Source organism: Lotus japonicus, chromosome 1 (assembly GCF_012489685.1).
Source record: "Lotus japonicus ecotype B-129 chromosome 1, LjGifu_v1.2".
NCBI lineage: Eukaryota > Viridiplantae > Streptophyta > Magnoliopsida > Fabales > Fabaceae > Lotus > Lotus japonicus.
Window position 1 is genome coordinate 122,781,297 of NC_080041.1, and position 23,482 is coordinate 122,804,778.

Sequence of the window (23,482 nt, forward strand, 5' to 3'; positions counted from 1 at the left end):
AAAATAAAATATCATTAATAGCTAATAAATATTGTTATTAGTGTGAAGGTCAAGTCAATTTTATCTTTACTAATTATCATCATTAGTATTTTTAAATTTTTTCTCAAGTTGTGATTAATAAAAGAAAATTAATAATGATAATACTAATAGTTTTTATATATGAAAATATGGAAAAAATACAATTATAAATTAATATAATGAATCATATAAAATTATATTAGTAACTAATTAATATTGTTATTAATGTATAAGTCAAGTCAATTTTCTTATCCGCAAAACTTGAGTCGATCATACTTATATATACATATGTCCACCACGCAAAGCCCTTATTGTGGTTGATCTAATCTCTCTCCATCCTCATTCTTTACCCTTCTTTCTTTTACCAACTTCAAAGTCTTTCCCAACCACCGTGATAGTCACCACAGTCCACCGCTGTTCTGCACCATCATTTACCTGTTCAACGATCCAAACCTACCGATCGAATCCTTATAATACACCGATCGTCCCTACGGTTTATTTTTCCCCAAACGATCATTCTATGTCCACCATGCAAAGCCATTTTTGTGGTTGACCTATTCTCTCTCCCAACATCATTCATTACACTTTCCTGTGGTCTGAGGTAAAAAATCACCACTATGTGATCTTACTCTCTTTGACTTATGGATCCACCATGAATAAAATCCTTGATCATTTATTTTTCATTCATGAAAACATATTCATAGTGTTTTTGGATCTCTGCAGGTTTATATGCTAGTGTGCGCTAGATCGCGTTCAGAGTGCTTCTGGAGGTCGAAACCTTATAGGGTATATAAGCACAACCCTATGAGTTTTTAGTTTATGGTAGTGTGTTTTATTTTTTCTTTAATGATTTAACCGAATATTTTGAGTTCTATTTTGAGTTTTATTGAAATATAATATTTACATGTATTCATGTATTTTGCGTTGTTCCATCTGTATATGTAAAATTAAGTTTGACTGACTGATCTTGATTGTGTGAAATTGCAAATCCAAAAATATTGACTTAATTGATGTTGTTGAGATAATATTTACATGTATTATCACCTCATCTTCATGTTTCTCCTCACTCTCCTTATTTTGATGGGTCTAATCCTTTGATTATGAGACCTCTCAATTTCTTAGAGGACTGTCCACCTAAAAGGTCAGGCCTTAGGGTCATCATATGAGAGTGAGATGTCAAATACCTTAAACATCAATACATGAGGTAGTTGATTGTTTGACCATCTCATCCTATAAATCATTATTTACCTATGAAAAAGGACCATGGGACAAAGAAGAGAATGAGAATGATGACTTAGGAGTTTTTAATATTTAAACCACATATCTCATGTTATAGTTGGTGTTTGGACTATATTTGTTTAAGGAGCCCACACCCTCTGCATTATATGTGAATAGGACCTTTGATTTATCTTCTCAATTATCTAATTATGTTTAATTTCTTGTGATCATATGCTTACAATCCATTGAAGATATGGATCCAGGTTCATCATCATGGGTATTCATCGAAGCTAAGGAAACTACAGATGATTTGCTCTCCGCTCAAAGTAAGGAAGAAGATTCACCGAAAAATAAAGAGGCGTCTTCAACATCACCATTGATTGAAAGTGAATGGGTAACTAATCCTATATATTTGTAATTTCGTTTTTAAACGCTATAATAATTTTTTCCTTTTTGAATTTATTTTTGTGTTGTTGTATGTGCTTTGTGTTAGTGGTAGAACTTCATTAAAATTTGGGAGCATTGGCTTTGCTCTCTTTCAAGTGGGGATATGATGATGCAACCACTCCATAGAGCTTTGGTCCACCTCATAAGTCACAATGTTTAAAACATTGGCTTTGCTCTCTTTCAAAATGCTCGCTCGCTAAGAACATTAGTGACAAAACATTGAATCATTCTTCTAAACTGTTTTCTTTATGCCCTAATTGAAATTCAAAACATAGTCTTCAAAACTTTTGTGTTTTTAGAACTTGGTGCCTTGAAGACCTTATTCTCATAACTTTTTTTTCTTTAGAGTTATGTTGATATATATTTGGTCATTGGGATTTTCATGTACACTTCTAAATTCAAAAATATAACATCATATTCCAATGGATCTTGAATTGTGTGAATCTGTGAATAAGTACTTGTTCCATTATATATTATACACTCAAGAGTGATTGATATCTTTCTCCTGTGACTAATGGTACTATAAGCATGATTTATATATAGGAAATTTTCAGTTACGTTGGATGAATATAAATTCAATGGCTTGAATGAATTTAATTAAGAAAGATTCACTTTGACATTTTATTCATGTTCCAATTTATTTTTATCATAAGAAATAGATGATATGTTTTATTATATCTTATTATAACCTACATGGCAAACTCTGTGTATATTTCTAAGGATCAAGTTGAATCCTCCATTTAACTTGTCATTTACAAGATTCAAGAACTATATATATCTAGATTAAAGTGACATTTATTTTTGAATTTCCTTTTGTGTATATTTTGTTTTCAATAAACAATCTAGTTTATTGTTTATGTTTTGTTCAGGTTAAAGAACCACAAATAAATCCTTTAAAGCCTATAAATACAAGTGCGTCAGAAGAAGAAGTGATTGATGCAGATCCTATATCGTATAAATTGCCCAATGAAGAAAAGATACGAGTTTATGAACCCAAGATGAGCTTTCTAAAAGAGCAAATATTGACAGATCTACAAGAAACTATTACTCCAAAAGACAAGGCTTGGATTAATGAAACTGACACCTTAAATAAGAAGGTATGTATGGACAATTCAAATTTATGGAGGTTCCAATATTAATTAAACTTTGATTGTATTTTATCATATTTTCCCTCTTAAATATAGTTATTTTTTATCAAAATAATTTTTTCTCTTCATATATTTCACGTGTTTATTTACTTTGAATTGTGGATTTAGAATGAAAGTCGAAGTGGAAAGTCAATTCCTAAGAGAAGAAAAAGGTCTCTGGCTCTAGAAGAAAAATACAGTGCTGATTGGGATATTAGACCAAACCTGCGAAAGTCTGGACGAAGAGTGGACTATGTATGTGGTTTGAAAATTAAATTATATGAGCATTTCATATTCATCTTCATTTTTATCAATACAATAAAAAACACTATTATTAAACATTCTGGTTATGATTAAAGCATCCACAAGAATTATAACGAAAATATATTTTTACAGATATAGAACACTGTTGTTATTTTTATGTTCATGGCAAAGTTAATATATTGTTAGTAAATAAATACTTTGAATTTATTTCCAAAAACATGCCAAAAGAAAAATCGTTACACACACACACACACACATATATATATATATATATATATATATATATATTTTGATTTCATGTTATAGCATAAAAAATCCTAATTTTATGTTTTTAGTGATGCAAGGAAATTTAGAAATGCATCTAATATTAGTTTTGTACCTTTTAAATATTATAATCTCTTTTTAATTATTTAAAAAGTTCATTTGGACTTTTGACCTCCGTGTAATGAAAAAAAATTATTTATAGCTTATTTCCCCTTGAACTAAGAAGAATGTTTAATGTTATCACATATCTTTTTTTTCTAATGTTTCAGTTTGGTGTCTCATTCCATGTCTTATCAATGAAATTATGTTATATAGGCAAGGATAGGACAATTATAACCTTTCATGTGTAACTTTTAAAAAACATGACATAATTTAGAAATGGAAACAAACACAAAATATGGTGAAAGAAAACAACTCTCCCCTTTCTTCATGTTTATCACAAACACTTACTTTATTGATTTCTCCATGCACTAACTCAATGATTTTTTTGTAGTCTTATTATCTCAAGACAGATGGACGAGTTATGTGTCGGTCATTGAAAGAAGTTGAGAGATATGAGATGACCGGCAGTGTCGATGGGCACAAAGGGAAAGAAAAAAAGAAGGAAAGAACTGAAAAAGTTGTTAAAGTGAGTTTATGAATTTACAATGTAAAAGTTTATTATTTTGTATTTCCATTTAGTATGATATTTTAATCGTTATTAATAAGCATTTTCAGAACATGGATGATAGTAAGATTAAGAAAAGAAAGAGAGAAGCAGAAAAGAGGATGACCGTTGTTGAAAAGTTTCTAGCTGATTCTGCTTATTACCGACGTTGTGGTGGTAAAAAACAACCAGGAGGTAAAGGTCTCAATGTTATCACTATAATGGTTATTTGTTCACGATATTAGTAGACATTGGACTTTTAAATATTCAATATTAAGAAATCATATTTTCTACCACTGGATTATACATAATATTATTTTTAAAATTCCGGTCTCAAAATCTAAACGCAATAATTATTACATCTAGAATGTCATTGAAAACTACTTGTTTTGGATGATCAATAATTATTTGCTTTGAATAAATGTAATTAGTGATAGCTATTTTTTTCATTTTGGATATAAGAGTCTCACTTAATGTTTTTCCATTGTACCAGATGATTATGTGATGAATCTTCACAAAGCAATTGTGCCTTATCAACCAAGTGAACCAGCTTCTTCAATTGAAACTGTTCAAGTTCCTGCCAAGTTCTATGTGAAATCCTCACTTCTAGACTTCTTTGATACTCGTGATGCTCCAGAAACTCTAGAAGGAGATATATCAGAAGAATATGTGGAGGATATCTTTGAAGAAGTCATTGATATTGGTGATGCTCTAGAAGCTCTAGAAGTAATTATACCAGAAGAAGTGGCAGAGGATTTCTTTGAGGAAGTCATGGTTGAGAGACTTGATCATTCTGTTCCGCCGATGCAACAGGAAGAAAGGGAGCTAAGAGACTCTGATTATGCTAAGATATCTAAAGCAGTAAGGGATTTAGATCAAGTGCTCGAGAATTTCCTATCCCGTTTGAAGTCATATAACCAACCTTCAAATCCAGGACCATAAAGATCTTGTTTCCTGCTACCTCCTATCTTTCTCAATTATTTTATTGATGCCAAAAGGACAAGAAAATAGGAGAAGAATTAGATTATAGGAATCATGTTTTAAATTTTCTTCTTGAACTCATATTCTACAATGCGATTTTCATGCATAACAAAACACAGGATGTTTTCTATTTACTTATTCTTCAATGTTCAGATTTATTGAGTGTTTGGGTCAATATTTTGATACTTAGATTGTTTGAGATATATATATATGTCGAATTTATTGAGTGTTTGGGTCAATATGTTGTTACTTAGGATGTTTGAAATATATGTTCTATGCATGTTCGCGCACACACACATATTTATTGTAATATCTAACCTCTCACCCCATAGGTATTAAACAACGATTTAATATTTAAATACCTCGATCTAGTTGAGAGTTGTTTGGTTAAATAGTATAGTATCTCAATTAATTTTACTTATGTGTGTATGTATTTGTTATTTGGATGGGGATTTATATGAAATTATAAATCATTTCATAAAATCCCAATTAACCTTCAAGATTCTTACAACTCCTCTCTTACGGATTTGGACTTAGTTCACCTTACGTGAACACAAAGTAATAAAACATTACGAAATCTTATTGTCATATTCCCTCCGTTCCCGAACGATTGTTTTGGACACTCTTATAATATTCTAAAATGTTTGTTATTTAAAAGACTTAAATTTAATGCATTTTTGCTAATTTTTTCCACATATACCCTCATTTAATAAATTTCTCTCACTTATCACCTTTCATATTAACCAACCACAACTCTTCTCTATCAACTACATTATTCTCTATCCAAGTAGAATTTAATGGTTGCACATGTCCGTTCCTACATAACTGACATTTTAAGAGCATCTACATCCATCATACTCACTAAAATATCTACACTTCATTTTTTACAATTCCCCATAAGCCACATCATCTACAATATTTTACTAACTTTTTACTTCAACCCAACAACTCTTAAAAGTTTCTATAGTGGATCTCACCATCAACTTCACATTTATATATTTTATTATTTATATCCATTTTAATTAATTATATTTGCAACTTAAATATGATGGAGGTAGATGCTCTTAATGGTAAGTGCTTGTAATAAATACAAGCTCACTTTTAATTTCAAGTCTAATGTGGAGTATTCATTCCCACATACTCATCTTTGCCATGTTGGAATTGAATATGTACTCCAATAGTAAAAGATACTCATATGAATATGTATTTAACATTAGATACTACCATTGGAGATGCTCTAAGGTTGTTGCACAAGTATTAAGAAATAATAATTAATGTTCTTGTTTTATTAAAATTACAATTTAACTTCCTACTATACCCTTTATCTCTCATATTAATTCTAACTTTTCAACTTTTCTACCACCAGTAAATGAAGGGTACAATTGGTAAAGTATAATTAATGCTCTCTTGAACTTTGTAAAGTTGCAGATAATTATGAACAAAATTTAGTTAGAAATAGTGTCAGTTATTTAGGAACAGAGGGAGTAACATTATAATATAAATAATTGTCATCTTACTTTTTGTACCACAACCTTAAACAACAATCTTTGTGGAATGAAGAAAGTAATAGTTAAAAGTATGTGGTTTTAGATGACCTCTTTAGTAAAAAAATGTCTTCACTTGTGTCCTACATTGCTAAATGCTCTCACATGTGTCTCACATTACTAAATGTTCTAACTTGAGTAGTAAAAGTATGTAGTTTTTTATGGCTTATTTAGTAAAAAATGTCATCACTTGTGTTCCATTTGGTAAAAAATGTCCTCACTTTTAATAGTATATTTTAATTTTTCTTATTACAAATTTACATGTATATAATACCTCCATAACATTAAATTTCTGGATCCGTCCCTGCAAGGGAGCAAAGTTGAGAACGAACAGAGGAGAGAAAAGAACTAGGGTTGTGATATCCAATTATTACCAATAATTTAATTTAATTTTTGTTTATATGTAGTAACAATTTAATTGGTCATGTCATATTTAATTATGACATGACCAATTGTCTGAATTTTAATTAGATAATAAGCCTCAAAAAAATAAAATAAAATGCTAGAAAAGAGAGAATATATAATGAAAAAAATATATATATAAACAGAGAACACTCTGAATTTTCAGAAAACCCAAAACCTATAAATAAATACCAAAGTAACTCAATTTGCGCTACCGTCGAATAACCACTCTAACCGCCACCAATGGATGCCAAGATCGGAAGTCTCTTCGAGTCCATCGGAAACTTCTTCTCCGGCGGCGATCAGATCCCTTGGTGCGACCGCGATGTCATCGCTGTAAAACCCCTCTCTTCATTTCCCTGTTCTTTCTCCTATCAATCTCAAATCCATGTTTTATTCTTTGTTTTTGGTATTTCAAAACCCTAATTTTGTACTCAGAACTTCGAATTTCTCGGAATTGTTAACCCTAATTGATAGGGAATCCAAATATTGTCGCAAAATGGAAGAAATTTCGTGAAAATGATTGTATTTTTACGGTAAAATGGAAGAAATTTCATGATGGTAATGGTTAGGGTTTGTGCTTGCTGTAAGAACATGGTTGTATAGGGTATTTTGTTTTTCCTGCTATCTGCATTGGTTCCTTCAATCTGAAGTGTTTTGCATGTTTTGAAGGGATGTGAGAGAGAAGTTGCAGAGGCTTCTAATGGTGAGTCTGAGGAGCGGAAGCATGAGAGCATAATGAGGTTGTCATGGGCACTTGTTCATTCAAGGGAAAAGGAAGATGTTCAGCGCGGGATCGCCATGCTTGAGAGTACTATTGCTATACTTTACCTTACAGAATAAGTTTCAGTGCTTTAGGTTGAAATGGAATTGGGATATGCTAACAGTTGCTTTATGTAGAGTTAGTTATGGTTTAGCCTTTTGAAACTAGCTTTTATAAGCATTTGAGAAACAGTTATATTCTGTTTTTATGAAATCAGATAATTGTATTTTTATGAAATCCTAATATTCACTCACATATGACTGCTAACTCAGATTTCTATGCCCATTATCCTAAAAGTAATGTAATTTGCTCAGAACATAAACAATCCAATGTGAGTTGTTTGATTACTCTGCTAGCCTGAGTGAAGAATTGGAAATTCACCATAATAGCATAGGCATGGCTAGATTGGCCTTCAAAATCTCTCTAGAGTTGCCATGGGGACATTGTGACTTTTATGTGATTATCATACAAACTTCAATGCAAGACGGTAAATTTATTAAACTTGCTTTTAGGAGGCAAATCTATTTAATTGTGGCTTTAAGGTCTCTCAAATTTCCTGTGGCTATTTTCATTTGCTGCATATGAATATCACTGAAAATATTGTTCCGTGGTTAATCCTTCCTTGAGCAATGCAAGTTGGATTTCTTCTATGAAAAAGCTGCATATTTAAGCATTTTAACTTCCTTTTCCGCAAGGTAGCATGAGCTTCCTGTGTCACTGAATTTAGGCCACTGCCACTACAATCACAGCTCCTTCCTTTCTTTCTATTGTTTTTGGTATATAACCTTAAGTAGAGATGTTCGATATGGAAGTATTCTTACCTTTAAAGGTGTGGTTAACCTTGTACATTTTTAATTATTATTCACAGCTTCACTGGGCAATGATAAAAGTCCTTTGCAACAACGTGAGAAGCTTTATCTTCTGGCTGTTGGATACTACAGGAGTAATGATTATGGTAGGAGTCGGGAGCTTCTGGAGCAATGTTTAGAGGTCTTGCTTTCTCACTTATTGATTGTAGCTTGAAACTCTATTTTTCTTGCTTTGTCCGTTGCCGGATTGTCACTTCATATGATATTCTCTTGTTTGTTGATACTTATGCTCAAAAGCTCTATGTTTGAATTTTGGTTTGTGTTGTCTGCTGGTAGCCTAGAAATATTTAGATCCATTTTATCCTTATAAATTATCCAGTATACACTGTTCTGATTCTAAGCTAGGAGATTCTCTTTTTTTCAAGTTAATTTCTTTTCATTTAGTCAATAGTTATCTATGTTTTTTGTTCTCTAATATGGAAGTTTTATTCTATTGTTTGCAAATTAGTGGGGTTATATGAGTCCTTGATTAATCTTTGATTTTGATCCACGATTAATGACATCATACTATCTGTTGAAAGTCTTCATGAACGCTTTCTTGAAATACTGATAGCTTGAAGCATCTTAAAATTAAGATTGGGTCATATTTAAACCTTATCGTAATCATATAAAAATTTGACCACAATGACCTATTTTGGATAGTGTATACGCATTCTTGGTCTAGCATGACTGAGTTACTCTGCTTTTCTTTCTCTCTAAATATCGTCTGGATCTTTTGCCCTTTGCAGATTGCACCTGATTGGAGGCAGGCACGGTCCCTCAAGAAAGCAGTTGAAGATCGGATTGCTAAAGGTAATAACTTATTTCTTGAGCTCTTATCACATCATCATAACAGTAACTAAAGGGTTGCAAATGTCATGTGTATCAATGCAGATGGTGTTATAGGAATTGGCATCACTGCAACAGCAGTGGGACTAATAGTTGGCGGCATTGCTGCAGCATTGGCCCGGAAGAATTGAGAATCTTCTTAATAACATGCTTGCATATTGCCCCTGCTATTTTCTTTTCTTCGGGGAAACATGTTAACGTCAAATGGAAATAATCCTCTATTGACAATTACATCTTTCGAACATTTTTAATTTATTGAAAGGAGCATTTTTACAGAAGAGCTGAATTAAAAATTCCCAGTTCAAATGCAGCTCTTTATTTTCCTTTTGAATTTTCTGGATCAGACATGTTCTTGGCCTTTGTTTTGTTGTGGTGCATTGGAAGCATTTAGTCAATTTGTGATACTCTTTGACCAGAGAAACAAAACAATCGCTGACACCATCATCAATCAATCAGAGAATATTCACTTGTTCCTGAGATCAATATCTCATGATCTTTATTGTTTATTTTCTTTCCCTTCTCTCCATGGAACTGCTATTGTAACTATTGTGCTTGTGTTGTGTATTGTTAGGATAGAATAAGGAAAGCAATTAGTCTATTGGTTTGAAGATGCTAGTAGATAAATAAGGGGATATCAAAATAGAGGTACTTCTTCCTATAAATTGGTAGCTTTTGCTGTGGATAGAAACATCTTTATGGAGGAAAATCCTTGGGGGAGATTTTTCCTACTAGTATGGAGTCAAGAATTGATGTGTTGGAGGTTACTTCTATGGTGGTCTACGTCAAGAAGCAAAATGCAGAATCAAACCCCATCATCTTAAGGACATAATGAGAGCCATGGATTTGGCATGTACATTAATTAGACGAGAGTTAATGTGATTTGCATGTGGATGGGAGATCCCACCAAGTTCAAACTCTAAACACGGACTTTTCATCAGTGAGGGGAAAGCCATGTTTCTCAAGTTGGCACCAATCTAGTGAGTTCACCTAGCCCAACTCAACAGCAATAATCCTCCAGGCCATGCAAGACTACTTGGACCTCAACCCTTTATTCTTAGGTTTACTTTTGGCAGACCCATTTTTATTATTTACGCACCCATTTGTTTAAAAAAATTAAAAGAAAATAAAGATGTCACGGTGTGCGAAAAACAAAAGAAGGACGTAAAAAAGTAATCCCCTTATTCTTAGTTGGGGGTGTAACCGGGTGGGTGTTTTGGGTGTTTTGAAGTCCAACCTAATCAAATGTTTGGGCTGTTTTATCATCAGGATCAAACGCCAACCCTCCCTCGTGGTCACAATGACTAGCCAAGCTTCATGATGTGGCAGGGGTGATGCAAGCAGCAACATAATTTCGTGGTCGTGAGAGATGTAGAAGCTGGCACAAGGGGAGATGCGGCAACAGTTTGTTATGGGAGGAGATGCCTGCTGATAGAAGGGATTTGCGTTCTATTATGGGCTGTGGAGGAAGGAAAAATGTATGGCAATGAAAGAAAAGTAAGAGTTTGATAGTTGCAAGGGTTCAAAAGAAATGTATGTCATATTTTTTTCTCTTCATTTTTCTCAATAGTTCAATCTGGTTCAGTTTTTACAAGCTCCTTGAGACCCTAACCGAACTAGGCCGGGTTCAATAAAATAAATCCAATCTGAACCATTGATCCAAACCAAACCATTCAAAACACCTTAGGCTGGGTTGGATCTGTCGGGTTCACGGGTTGGATCAGACCCGCTGATACCCCTAATTCTTAGAGGTGTGCAATGGGAAGAATGGGTGATAGAATCAAAATCCAACACTGCAAACATCATTCTAATGAGAAACACAAGAGTTCACCTGATTGCTATGAAGGGTAAGGAGGAGGTATTTTCTTATGGCCGATCATTTAGGCCTATGTAAAAGTTCTTAGTGAAAAATGTAAGGGTCATGATTTGGGATACATAAAGAGTACGTCTGAGGGTTTTTTAACCCCGAACAATATCAAAAAAAAAAGTGTACGTCTGGGTTTCTGATGGACAAAAACCATGCTTACCCATTGATTGAATGTGCATTGAAAAGTGAAAATAAAGAAAACAAAAATTAGCTAAAGATGAACAAGTGGCTAGGAATTGGGTGGTTAAAAGGAAAGAAATTTTGTGGAGGAATAATCTGTGGGAACTCATACAGTAGGAATTCTCATTTCTCACGCTCGAGGGAAAATTAAGGATAGCAATTAGTCCATTAGTTAGATTAGTTATTTACAAGATATTAATAGATAAATAGAGGAAATCAGAAGAGACATTCATTTTACAATTTGAGAGTTTTTGTTGTGAAAGGAGAGATTCTTTTTAAAGAGATATAGCTACTCAGCAAGTTTACAGTTTGGTTAGTAACAAAAAAAAGGTTACAATTGCAATTAGTAACAATAAGTTTTGTTGTTATCACCTGAGTTATAAATAAACTTCTTATGCATGATATCATACAATACAACAGCCAAGTTCTGCGAGTTCAACCACCAAAATACAAGACAGAACATGATAATACAAGATAGAACATGATAAAACACAACAGAACAAGAAAATATCACCAAACGCATCGATATGTGACATGCAGCTGGGTGATTTCACCACTACTGAAGGTAACTTTAACTACTTGCCCCCTCTGAAGTCCATAATATCGAGCGATTGCATCTGACTGCAGCATACGGGGAAGCTGATAACAACAAAACATGATATAAGAATACTAGTGTTGGATTAGGAACAATAAAGTGCTGAAATATTAGATTTATGAAGTCTGATTCAGTACCAACCAGAGATAAATCAATGCAAAACTTAAATGGTCTAAAGCACACAATTCTAACTAACATGTTTCATGTGTAAAACTAACTTGTTCACGTGACATAAATATATGATGAAATTATGTCAGGTTTCCGGATCAAAAAATTGTGAATGGTGTTCATAAATATTCAGAGTTTCACTACTTCTTTCTTCATATAATTTATTGGGTCCTGCTTATTAAATATGCAGGAAGACAGAAGTAGACATCATATTTTAACTCAAAATGAGAGAATCCAAACCAACTGGTTAACTATAAAGATTAAGTGTGTATCATCCTATCATGCTATTTACGTACCACGCCTATAGTAAATAAATAACTAGACAACTTGTTCTTGCTGATACCAACAGAGATAATTTCCTTTGAGTAGCTTCAAACTGAAATTCCTTTTATTTAGTTATTTACCCAAGACCCAAATTCTTAAACAAACAATCTTCAGGAGTTCATTGCAGATGCTCCATAGAAAATTTAGTATCTTGCATACAAGTGATAGTGTAACCCACCATCAGAGTATAAGCAAATCAAAAAACTTTATCCATGCCCGAGATAGGCTTTTCCCAAGTTCTATCAACTGACCTGTTTTTCTTCTATATTGAACTTCTTCAGAAGATTTTTCTTTTGCCGATCAGTCAGCACCTGATGCTTTGGCTTCAATACATGCTTTGTAATATTAACAAGCAAATCTGTGATCTGAACAGTAAGGAAAAAATGTTTCAATGAGTTTTGGGCATGAAACTGGTAACTGTTGTCAGCACAGATAAGAAAACTAGCAACAAGTTTCATGTTGAAGAGAACAAAAATTACAGAGTATCACAATTCATGTTGTAGAGATCAAGTTACAAACCAAATAGGGATGTAGTAAGAATCATAAGTAATTAATGGATCACTATTGAAGAAAAGTTGGATCAGAAGTCAAGCTACTGTCTTTACTCTTTACCAACAATTGCATGCCAAATTTTTCTTCCTTGACAAAGCTCCCGGTTTCCACATAGAAAGAAGGTCAAGCATACTTGACGATTGAACAAGAGGGATTTAAAACTTGTAAGACTACCAGTCGAATTAATGTGAAAGCACATTCATCTCAATCCATAAGGGTTCCGTCCACGTTTTGCCTCAAAATGAGTGCTAAGACCCGTTAGCACTCACACCAACGGGCATCCGAACATACCCTTAGTTGGCACAATAACTTTACCAAGAAGCACAAACACGACACATGACACAGATTCAGGGATACCACATGACAGTGACATGGATACCAAAGGACACGACTATAAGACAATGGACAAAATTAATGTAAAAGAACAAATTTCAAATCAAATGGAGAATTAATACCTTAAGTAGCATGAACCGTTCTGAACATAAAAATATGTTATTATTTGCCTAGTTTAATTCAACAGCAATTAAATTGTATATTTCAACTTGTATTTTCATGCAACTACAGGCACAGACACCACCAGAACTCTTACTTATCAAACTGTACACCCTGTCTTGAGATAGTGAGTCAGAGAGTTGAAATTAGTTAGTTGATTACTAACTAAATCTGGAAAGAAAGTAAGCCACTCTGCTACTGACCAAAAATAGGAAAGTTGTACTTAGTTTTTCAGTTTTTCCTTTTCCTTTCTGTCAGTTATATAGCAATGCTTAACACTCACAACTCTCACAATTTGTATAAAAGAGTTGTTCTGATGTACATTGACACTAAAATTGATGAAATGATAATTCTTCTTCACTTTTCTCTCTGAACTTGTTTTCTCCTACCCTAGGCATCCTTCAAAATCAAAATATTGGTCCAACTAAACCTTTTAGAACCTAGAAACACAACATGCAAACAAAAAATCCCCAGCAGCAAATCAAACAAAACAAAAACAACCTCCAGATCAAGTTTACAAACCTGAAAAATCTCAACCTTAAATGAGAAAAGATTGATAGCTTTCAAGGCCTGACCAGTGATATTATTTTCCACAATCAACAAGACCCCAGACAAGGTATCTTTGTTAACAATCTGTCCAGCAATGTTCCTGATGGAAGTGACCTTAACCACACCAGGACCACAGAAAATCACCAGAACCTGCAAGGGAAACTCAATCAAATCAAATTCAAATTCAGTTCAATTTCAGGAGCAGAAAAAGAGAAGGGTACCCGTACCCGTTTGGAGGGGTCGGCGGAGTGGGTGGCGGAGAAGCGGAGGCGGTCGACGTCGGGCTTCTGGCCGTGAGTTTCACGGAATTCAGAGAGGGAGAGTTGGATTTCGGAGGAGGGAATGGTGTAGCCTCTGTCTTTGAGCATTTCCAATGCGGTTCTGCGAGAGAGGTAGTACCTGTGACTCTCTCTGCTACCATCGTCCATCTTCATGCTTAGACATGTGGCTTCTCTTGCTCCGTCGTGACCACCACCGTTCTCGGCCGCTACCAGTTGTTGTCCTCCTCCGTTCTCTTCCATGGTTCTGCTGTCTCTTTTTCCTCTGTTTCTCTTTGGTCACTCTGAAGTCAAACCCTGCTTCAAAGTCCAAAGCAGGTAAATTAATAGTGGAGTTTCTTTTCTCTTGTATTAATGTTTTTTACCAAATTGATTTTTTTTAATAAATAAAAAAACATGGTTTTACCATGTAACTTTTGTATTTTATAGAGAATGAAATATTTAAAATTTATAGAGTGTTAAAACTAAGCATTTTCGGTGTAAACAAATTTTACACATTCATTTAATTAGACTTGGTGCATGGGCCGGGCGGGTCGTTATATGAAAATATAGGGATTTGATTGGCTGTATATATGTAAAACTCTTTAAACATACAAATTAATTCAAATTTTAATTTTAAAGAGATAAATATTATATTTAAGCACATTTTCAATTTGAATAAGTTTTTTTTACACTTGGAAAATCAATTTGAATAATTAAGATGATTGAATATTAATTTTTTTTCATTATAAAGGATGTATCTTATCATGATAATTATTGTATATGATAATACACCAATAACTAATAATTTTATAATTTAACTATGATTAATTAAAATTATTGAAACAATTTAAGTGGTCGCATGAAGAAGGACAAGTATGAATGACAGATTGACAGTAGTAACTGTTACCAATAAAGCTTGGTTTCTTGAGGTTAGTTGAGTTGAGTTAGTGTGAAAATTGGGGTAAATAGCCAAGTTGGTCCCTGAATGTGTTAGCCGCCTTCAAGTTGGTCCCTCAACTTTTAAAATGTATCCCGCGGTCCCTGAATGTGGCAAAAGTCATTCAAGTTAGTCCCAGCGTTAAAAAAAAGAGACGGACGTTAACGGAATGCTGAGTTGGAACGTTGGGAAAGTTTAAAATGCTTCAATTTAGTCCTTGATCTCAATTTCCCCCCAAATTTAATTAATAAAATAATAAAAACCAGAAACCCAGCAACAATGATGAATTTTCATCATCTTCATCTCCTTTATCATAAAATAATGAAACCTCTGGGAAAAAAACACCAAAACTGACGAAACCTCTTTCACCTAAACTAAACAAAACATCTTCAACACCCAGAACTCAAACACCAAAATTGACGAAAAAAAGAGTTTTAAGAAACATATGTAAATCTCATAGCTTTTCAAAGTTTCTAATATATTTCTTATTCAAATCTTTTTTCGTAAAACCTTGTGATGAAAAACAAGAAGTATTTTGTTCTCTAATCACAAATACAAAATCAACAGGATCCACGTTGACAAACGCCAACAAATCAACTCAAAGTTGTACTTGTGTTTTATGGTGCAGGCCGCAGGGTTGCAGATCTGGGTAAAAAAAATGTTAACCTTCAAATTTCTAATTAATATTGATTTGATTAGGGTTCAAGGGATTCAATTAAACTTCTGTCTTTGGCTCTTCATCATCTTCTTCTTCTTTCAGATCCAGCAAGAGAGCCAACAATTCGAAGGTTGTGGGTTTGGGATTTCACCATTGTGGGTGGAGCTCGAAGGTTCTGGGTCTTCTGATGGGTCCTTCTATGGAAACCACAAATTAGGTTATGCTGCAGGCAGATTAAGATGGGAGATTTATGCACAGCCAAGCTAGAACCGTTCATCACCGTAACCCTGGTTCATCCACCACCACCAAGCCACAACCAAAATGACGTACTGTACAGAGCGAAATATCTCAAAACTCCAGCCAGATTCACAGTAAAGAGTTAGAAATCCCAAACGCCCAAAACCACCCCCATCGTAAACCTCGAATTTATTGAGATGCTGCGCTTCTCCTTTGAGTCCTCGCTGAAACCACGCTGCGAAACCCAGACCCCTCGTCGCAACAACAACAATCAGCAACAGAGAGAAAGAGAACCCTGCACATTCGTTTCTCTGTCAAGGTAGAGGCTTTGGGGCTTGGATTTCACTCTCTCTTGGTGGATGGGTCAAAGTTCTTATCTTTATGCGTGGCTTTGGTGTGTTTTTGTGTCGAAGAAGAGGAAGGGCATGTAGAGATCTAGGGGTTAAATGGTTTCAAATCTTTGTGTTAGTGTTTCTATGTGTGAGTGAGTGTTTGTTTTCTCTTTTTTTTAAGGTGTTGAAGATGTTTTTGGTTTATTTTAGATGTGAGAGGTTCTGGGATTTTCAGAAGTTTCATTATTTCATGATGAAGATGATGAAAATTCATCATTGTTGCTGACTTTCTAGTTTTTATTTTTTTTATTAATTAAATTTGGGGGAAAATCTAGATCAAGGATTAAATTGAAGCATTTCAAACTTTTCCAACGTTCCAACTCAGTCTTCTGTTAACGTCCGTCTCTTTTTTTTAACGCTGGGACTAACTTGAATGACTTTTGCCACATTCAGGGACCGCGGGAGACATTTTAGAAGTTTAGGGACTAACTTGAAGGCGGCTGACACATTCAGGGACCAACTTGGCTATTTACCCGTGAAAATTGGGGAAGTTGGAAACTGTTTCACTCACCCCACGTGTCTGAGCTACCGGTTATTGCTAGCATGGAAAAGTAAAATTGAGTGGGTGACTTTAATAAATCTAAAGAGAATGACAGAGTGAGTGAGCACAGAGCACTGAGCATAGGCAATTTAATTTACTGACACCTTCCGACAGCCGAACAGTAAATAGCATCGACATTTTAACCCTCGTAAAACACGCTCGCTTGATTTCTATGATGTTGTGGGCTGGGCCCAACAAGCCCAATATTCTTAGCTCACTCTCAAACATCACACAATAACTTCGAACAAAACAAAAATCATCACACAATAACAGATGAGGGTCTTTGTGATTTTGAGTGAGTTGGCTAGTAGATCAAAAATATTGGCACTGTGGAAGGAATGTCTAGCTAGTACTGAGTTCTAAAAGCTCCAAAACCTAGTCGTTCTACTAGAGCGGAATAAAATGATAGATCTAATGTACTTTGACTCAATATCAATAACGTTTCGGACATATGAGAATAAGGACTCCAAATTAAAGTAATACTCCTATCTTATATCATTTTAGAAAGAAGTTGTTAATATCTTGATATATCTATATCATATTACCCATATCATGAACGATTTCTTCAAAGTTTGGTATTCCCTATGTATATAAATACACGCTATAAGGGACACTTAAGGTATACGCTTCCATTTAACCATAATCATTATTTCTCTCTCAGCTTTGCTGACTTGAGCGTCAGAGTGCGTTGCAGATATCCCACCTCCGATGCCCTGATCCAGGAGACGGAGACAAGCTTTCTTGAGAGGAGCAGTCGAACGAAGCATCATTTCACTTAGTCATTCATCCTTACTTTGGTAGGTGATCTATTACCATAACATTGGTGTTGTATGCGGAAAACATTAAATCATATTCATGTTCATTTGTGTCATGGCGAACACAAGAAGGCAACAACGAAACCACACTTTTTCCCAAAGACCCGCTAGGCATTCTAGCCACGATCCACGACAAAGAAGTCCATGAAAACGACGATTGTGTGGTCGGGTGGATAGTCAATACCTCAACAATAATTGTTGTCGCAACTACTCCAAGTGCATAGCGCCATTCCTGTGGCAATAACCTTCCACAATGACCTTATCACCTCTCCAACGCGAGAGGGAACATAATCGAATGTCGGTGGTAACTCAACCGGCCAACAATCTCCTTGTGCAACCTTTGATGCCTCAAAATTCTCATGTGGCTGCGCAAATGTAACCTGCGTATCGAAGGGATAACACAAATAACGATACCCCATAATTAAGGGAATTATTAGAAGGGTGCCGCCATCAGGAATAACATCAGTCGGGCTATAACAGTTGTGCATATGAGAGATATGATGGATATACCATATCTTAATGAAGACGAGGAGTCTCTTCCTTTTCTCACTCACTATTCATGATTTTGGCGGCTATACAACTTGCACCCAACTTCTGGAAACCGCCTGTAGTTAAATCTTACACAGGTATAATCGACCATCGAGAACACATCAACACTTTTGAAAGTGAAATGAGCAGCCTTGATTACGAAGCCACTTTAATTCCTTCTTTGTCTAACCATAGCCTACCTCAATCACTCAAAAAGTCTAAGGAATAGTCCCTAAAATTCATCAGCCGGGATGACCACCTTAATGAGATGGAGCCCAAAGAGCCGAAGGACTCCTAGCAAGGGAGGCAGAAGAATAAGGTTTTCCGATGACATGTTTCTACGAGCGCTCCAAATACATGAAATAAAATTAGAAAATCAAGATCTTTTCCTCTTAATTTCTCATAAAAAAAACTGTTTTACTTATAGCAGACGCCAGCACATTTTCTTTTCCACATACTTTACTTGTAATTGTAAATCTATCACAGATGCAGGAGACCCTCTACCCATTTTCAAGAACATTTATTATCTTACCTATGCTAACAATATCAACCTCACTAGGGAACATGGTTCCAATGTCACATTATTAGGATGGTCCTATAATAAAGAACCCTGTACGTGCCATGTGAAAATATGGAAGCATCATTACAACAAATCAAAGATAAGGATCATGCAAATGATCCGGTTCACCTAGCCTAGCATGCTGTAAATTATTTTCTTAAATTCACCAATTTCATGAGGCAGTACCAAACACCCACACACACACAATGTGCTGAACGTGAAGAGTACTATATTTCAGTATGATGCGTCACTTTTAGGACATTGACCCTCCCAATGAATAGCCAATTTTAGCTGAAACTGACAAAACATAAATCCGGAAACACAAGCAATGGCAGTGACCCCCACATTGCAACTTCTGGTTGTATCTGCCAAAAATCATGATATGAAAGTGCTATTGTTCAACCCGTATGGGTTTCAGTTTTTAATGGTGACTGAGCTTCTAGGCTCATTGACAATTGCATATTATGTCATAAAAGAGATACATTAAATAGTCACAGTTTCAAGTTCAGACACTTGAAATTAGAAATTAAGCATGTACCATCTTTAGAAATCTTTGTGTTTGATTTGATTTCTTCTCTAAAATAGCTTTTACGTTCAAGATAAATAAGAAATTTTCCTACTCAATTTGAGGTCATTATCCTACAAAATTCACTTTTCTCGTAAAAGTACATAAACATAAATCACATCAATTTCAACACAGGTTTATCAATGATCAATTTAACTAAAATCAATTCTATCAAAATCAGTTTTAGTCGACGCTAATCCAAACACTCACTACAATTGATTGAAAAATCAAAATCAATTATGAGAAAAAGCTTATGTGAGTAGCTTCTGGATATTAGAATTAATTCAAGACAAAACAACCTCATCAAAACCTGCTATAAACTTATCAGTTTCATAGTGCTAAACTGGTAATGAGCCAAACCTGCTATAAATTGATCAATTTCATAGTGCTAAACTAGTAATGAGCCATAATAAAACAAAGTATGAAATAAACAATAACAATAAAACACAAAGAAGGAAATTGAAATATGCATTCATAGTTCATAGTTACTACTAACAGTCACAATTTATCATGACAAATTGAACCCAAAAAAATGATAATAAAGAGATCAAGGATAACAAACAATCAATAATTTTCACCACCAGAAATCATCATGAGCAGCAATTGGGGCATCTAATCAAGCCATTCTCATTACAATCAGGGCACCTTCTCAACACTCCATCTTCCTCCTCAAACACCTTCTTGCTCCCATTGCAATTAGGACATGGCATAAACCTGACATCTCCACAATTCTCACACACAAACCCAGGATCCTGAGTGGGAAAACCTTCCAAAAGCTTTGCCAATTCCCCAGACTCATTCATCTGCTTCAACTCCTCTGCATTTCCAACATGTTTCCCTCTGATAAACACCTGAGGCAAAGTCACTGCTTTCCCACCAAGCACATTCTCCAACTCCTTCCTGTAAGATGAGTCCATTGAAATGTCCCTCTCATCAACAGCAACTCTGAACCCTCTCAAAATCATCCTCACTGAACAGCAATCTTCATAGGTCTTCCTAATCCCTCTCAAACTAGTGCAGTAAACCACTACCCTGTCTTCAGAACCAGGTAAAAGGAACAACTTTTCAACAAATGCAGTGGAAGTTCTCAAAGGACTAGACCCCATTGACCTCACACCTCTGCTTAGGTTGTTCCTACCAAGTTGCCTAGATGACAATGCTCTCCGGTAACTCCATGCCACACTTGGATCCAGCTTAGCAAGCAAAGCTTCCTCTGATAAATGCTGCCAAAGAGGCTTCTTGGTAGGGGAAGATGGTTTTTCTTTTTCCATGGATGTTTCTGAAGCTTTCAGTGATTCAAAGGTATCAAGGAGCCTCCTTTTTGCAGACCCATCAAACATTGTGTACCTGCATGAACTGGGTTTCTCTGAGATGATAAAAGGTTGAAGCTTTGCACTGGTTTCATGTGAATCTTCATCCAAACCATCCATGAGTTCCCATGTGTTGATAACAGAGTCTGGAGACAGAGCATGCTCTGACTCTTTTGGGTTTGACCCCTTTTGGAAGCTTTTGGTGAGAAGAGGTTCAAGATGAGGGTCCTTGTGGCTAAATTTGGGAACTTTTTGGTCAATCATAAGAAGAGAACCATAGGTAGTGGAGGTGAGGGAAACAAGGTGATGGGTGTCACCCTTTTTGGTGGGAGGGTGGTGGACTAGAGGCATTGGGAGAGACAGAGCTCTTGGAGGTTTTGGTGAAGAATTGGAGCATTGTGATTTAGAAGAAGAGGATGATGATGATGCAGAAAAAGATGAGGAAGAAGAAGAAGATGCAAGAGAAGCAGAAGGAGAGGGATTTTCTGGATTTCTGTTGGCAACAATGGTGGTGGTTTTGGAAGCTGAGCAACCCATGATTTGTTGTTTCTCCTCTCCTAAAAAGAACCCTTTTTCTTCTTCTTCTCACTCTTTAACTTGTTTTGTGAACAATGTCTTCTTTGGAAATAATGATTTGTTCTTCAAATGAAGAGGTTTCCATGGGGTACAATGTTTTGAGATAGAAGGCTTTGATGAAAAGAATGAGAAAAAGAAAGAAGGGATTTTGAGGTGGTAGAAAGGGAGCTATCAAGTAGGTTGGAGGGGGAAGTTGATGAACATGAATGCCATATGGAATGGGGAGCTACTTAGCACAAAAATCGCGGTTAGGAGTTAGGACCATTTTTAAATTATTATTACTTGAAAGAATTGATGAGGAGTGGACCATTTCTTTCTGGAGAGCAACAAAAACAGGTAAAATAGAAGAGGGCACTGATCATTGGAAGATTCCTCTGTATTTTTTTTGAGAGTAAACATTTCCAACATTGTCATTTAAGCATTGATTATATTAAACCTAGAAATTGTTGTCTATAGCTTCTGGTTGAATTGATTTTTAGATCGAAATTAATGTGTAACCAAACACACTCTAAGTCTTTTTAGAAGAGTAATGAGTGAATGGTTCAGATAGTACATGTTTGATTCATGTTTCGACGATTACCTTTGAGTGTTGTCATTCCGTGCACACATATAACTCTTGGAGGCCCAACCAACTGTGCCCCAGAGTTAGAGAACTATTGTTTCGACGGTCACTTCCAAGTGCTTGTATCTCTGGGTGCTTAGCCACTTGTTCACCAGAGTTAAAAGACTATTGTTACGACGACCACCTACGAGTGCATATACCTCTTGGCTCCCAACCAATTGTGTGTCAGTGCTAGAGGGCTATTGTTCTGACGGCCACCTCCGAGCGTCACCATTCTGAGCGCATATAACCTCTGATGTTCTCAATCACATTAGATGTCCTGCTCACCCATTACCCAGACATTATCATCTACGACTAAGCCTTGATTCAAAACCGATGACTTTATGTCACTTACGTATGTCCCATCAAATGTCCTTTCCTTCCTGCCCTTATCCACGAACGCGAAGCTTGAGGCATCAAGCAATACATTCATGTTGACCTAGTTGTCTAAATTGAACGATCGTCAAGAGGTCCAACAACGTCGCACCTTGCATTCATTACGTCCTTGATACCTCCAAAGCTCATCACATGTACACAATATATCATCCTTCACCCAACCCCTAACTTAAGCATTAGAGTGTCTTTGTAAAGGTCTCTTCGGGGCGGTTCAGATGATGGAGCACTAGCATCATTCTCTTCTCCTCTGCCTTCCCCTGCCATAAGTACGTCGTTTCTCCTCAATCAACACTTTCTAAAGGGATTTGATCTGACACATCCGATCAATTCCCTTTAAGCAAGAACTTGAGGAAGTGTTGGTATTTTCAAACTTGATTATCTTCCCTAAAGAGTACAATTAATGAAAAAATTGAAGAAAAAAAAGTGAGAGTTTCTTATAAGTATTGTAAGCTATTTTTTTTTGTTTACAATCGTAAGCTATTTTTTTTTGTTTACAATTGCAAGCTATTTTAACATGTAAAAGACAATTTTCCAGAACTGGGGAGACAAAATGTGATTAAATTGGATCTCCCTAGTTTCCAACGCCTTCTTGAATTTTTTTTCTAAATAATGCAAAAAATATTTTTAATTAGCAAAAAGGGGTACTAAAAACAATATTTAGCAAGATGGGGTACTTTGTTGGGTTCCGCAATTAATGTTGCGAATTGCAAGTCTGAAAAAGTAAAAGCTGATTGGGAAATGATGGGTGAATGATGGGTTGCAGGGTGATTGGAAAATAATTGCCTTATGATTTTGGCCGTGTGTGGGAGCCGCATGTTTTCTTGCGAGTCCAACTTGAGATGCATGGGGAAGGGCCACGTGCTGACTGACTGACTCGAGGAGGAAGGGCCACGTGCTGACTGATTGACTCGAGGAGGACACATTGATGGGGAGTGGGAGCCGCATGTTTTATTGCGAGACCAACTTTTCAGGGTGAATGATGGCACAATGATTCAGGTGATATGGGGCAGGG

General features: G+C 35.4%; 3 protein-coding genes across 3 annotated transcripts; 1 reads left to right on the top strand and 2 right to left on the bottom strand.

The window, feature by feature from the left end:
* Positions 1 to 7,082: 7,082 nt before the first annotated feature.
* On the top strand, positions 7,083 to 9,877 carry LOC130730099 (mitochondrial fission 1 protein A). Its single transcript, XM_057581993.1, has 5 exons — positions 7,083 to 7,247; positions 7,584 to 7,722; positions 8,543 to 8,664; positions 9,272 to 9,335; positions 9,417 to 9,877. Exons 1-5 carry the CDS (start codon positions 7,155 to 7,157, stop codon positions 9,500 to 9,502), a joined length of 504 nt encoding a protein of 167 aa, XP_057437976.1. The 5' UTR covers positions 7,083 to 7,154; the 3' UTR covers positions 9,503 to 9,877.
* A 1,881-nt stretch (positions 9,878 to 11,758) lies between these two features.
* Positions 11,759 to 14,688, bottom strand: LOC130730100 (DNA-directed RNA polymerase V subunit 5A). Its single transcript, XM_057581995.1, has 4 exons — positions 14,323 to 14,688; positions 14,069 to 14,245; positions 12,754 to 12,867; positions 11,759 to 12,054 (listed from the first exon to the last, which is right to left on the bottom strand). The coding sequence occupies exons 1-4, from the start codon at positions 14,614 to 14,616 to the stop codon at positions 11,926 to 11,928; spliced, it is 714 nt and encodes a 237-aa protein (XP_057437978.1). The 5' UTR covers positions 14,617 to 14,688; the 3' UTR covers positions 11,759 to 11,925.
* Positions 14,689 to 20,009: 5,321 nt separating this feature from the next.
* LOC130730101 (uncharacterized protein At5g39865) lies at positions 20,010 to 21,740 on the bottom strand. Its single transcript, XM_057581996.1, has one exon. It carries the CDS (start codon positions 21,432 to 21,434, stop codon positions 20,178 to 20,180), a length of 1,257 nt encoding a protein of 418 aa, XP_057437979.1. The 5' UTR covers positions 21,435 to 21,740; the 3' UTR covers positions 20,010 to 20,177.
* Between the last annotated feature and the right edge of the window lie 1,742 nt (positions 21,741 to 23,482).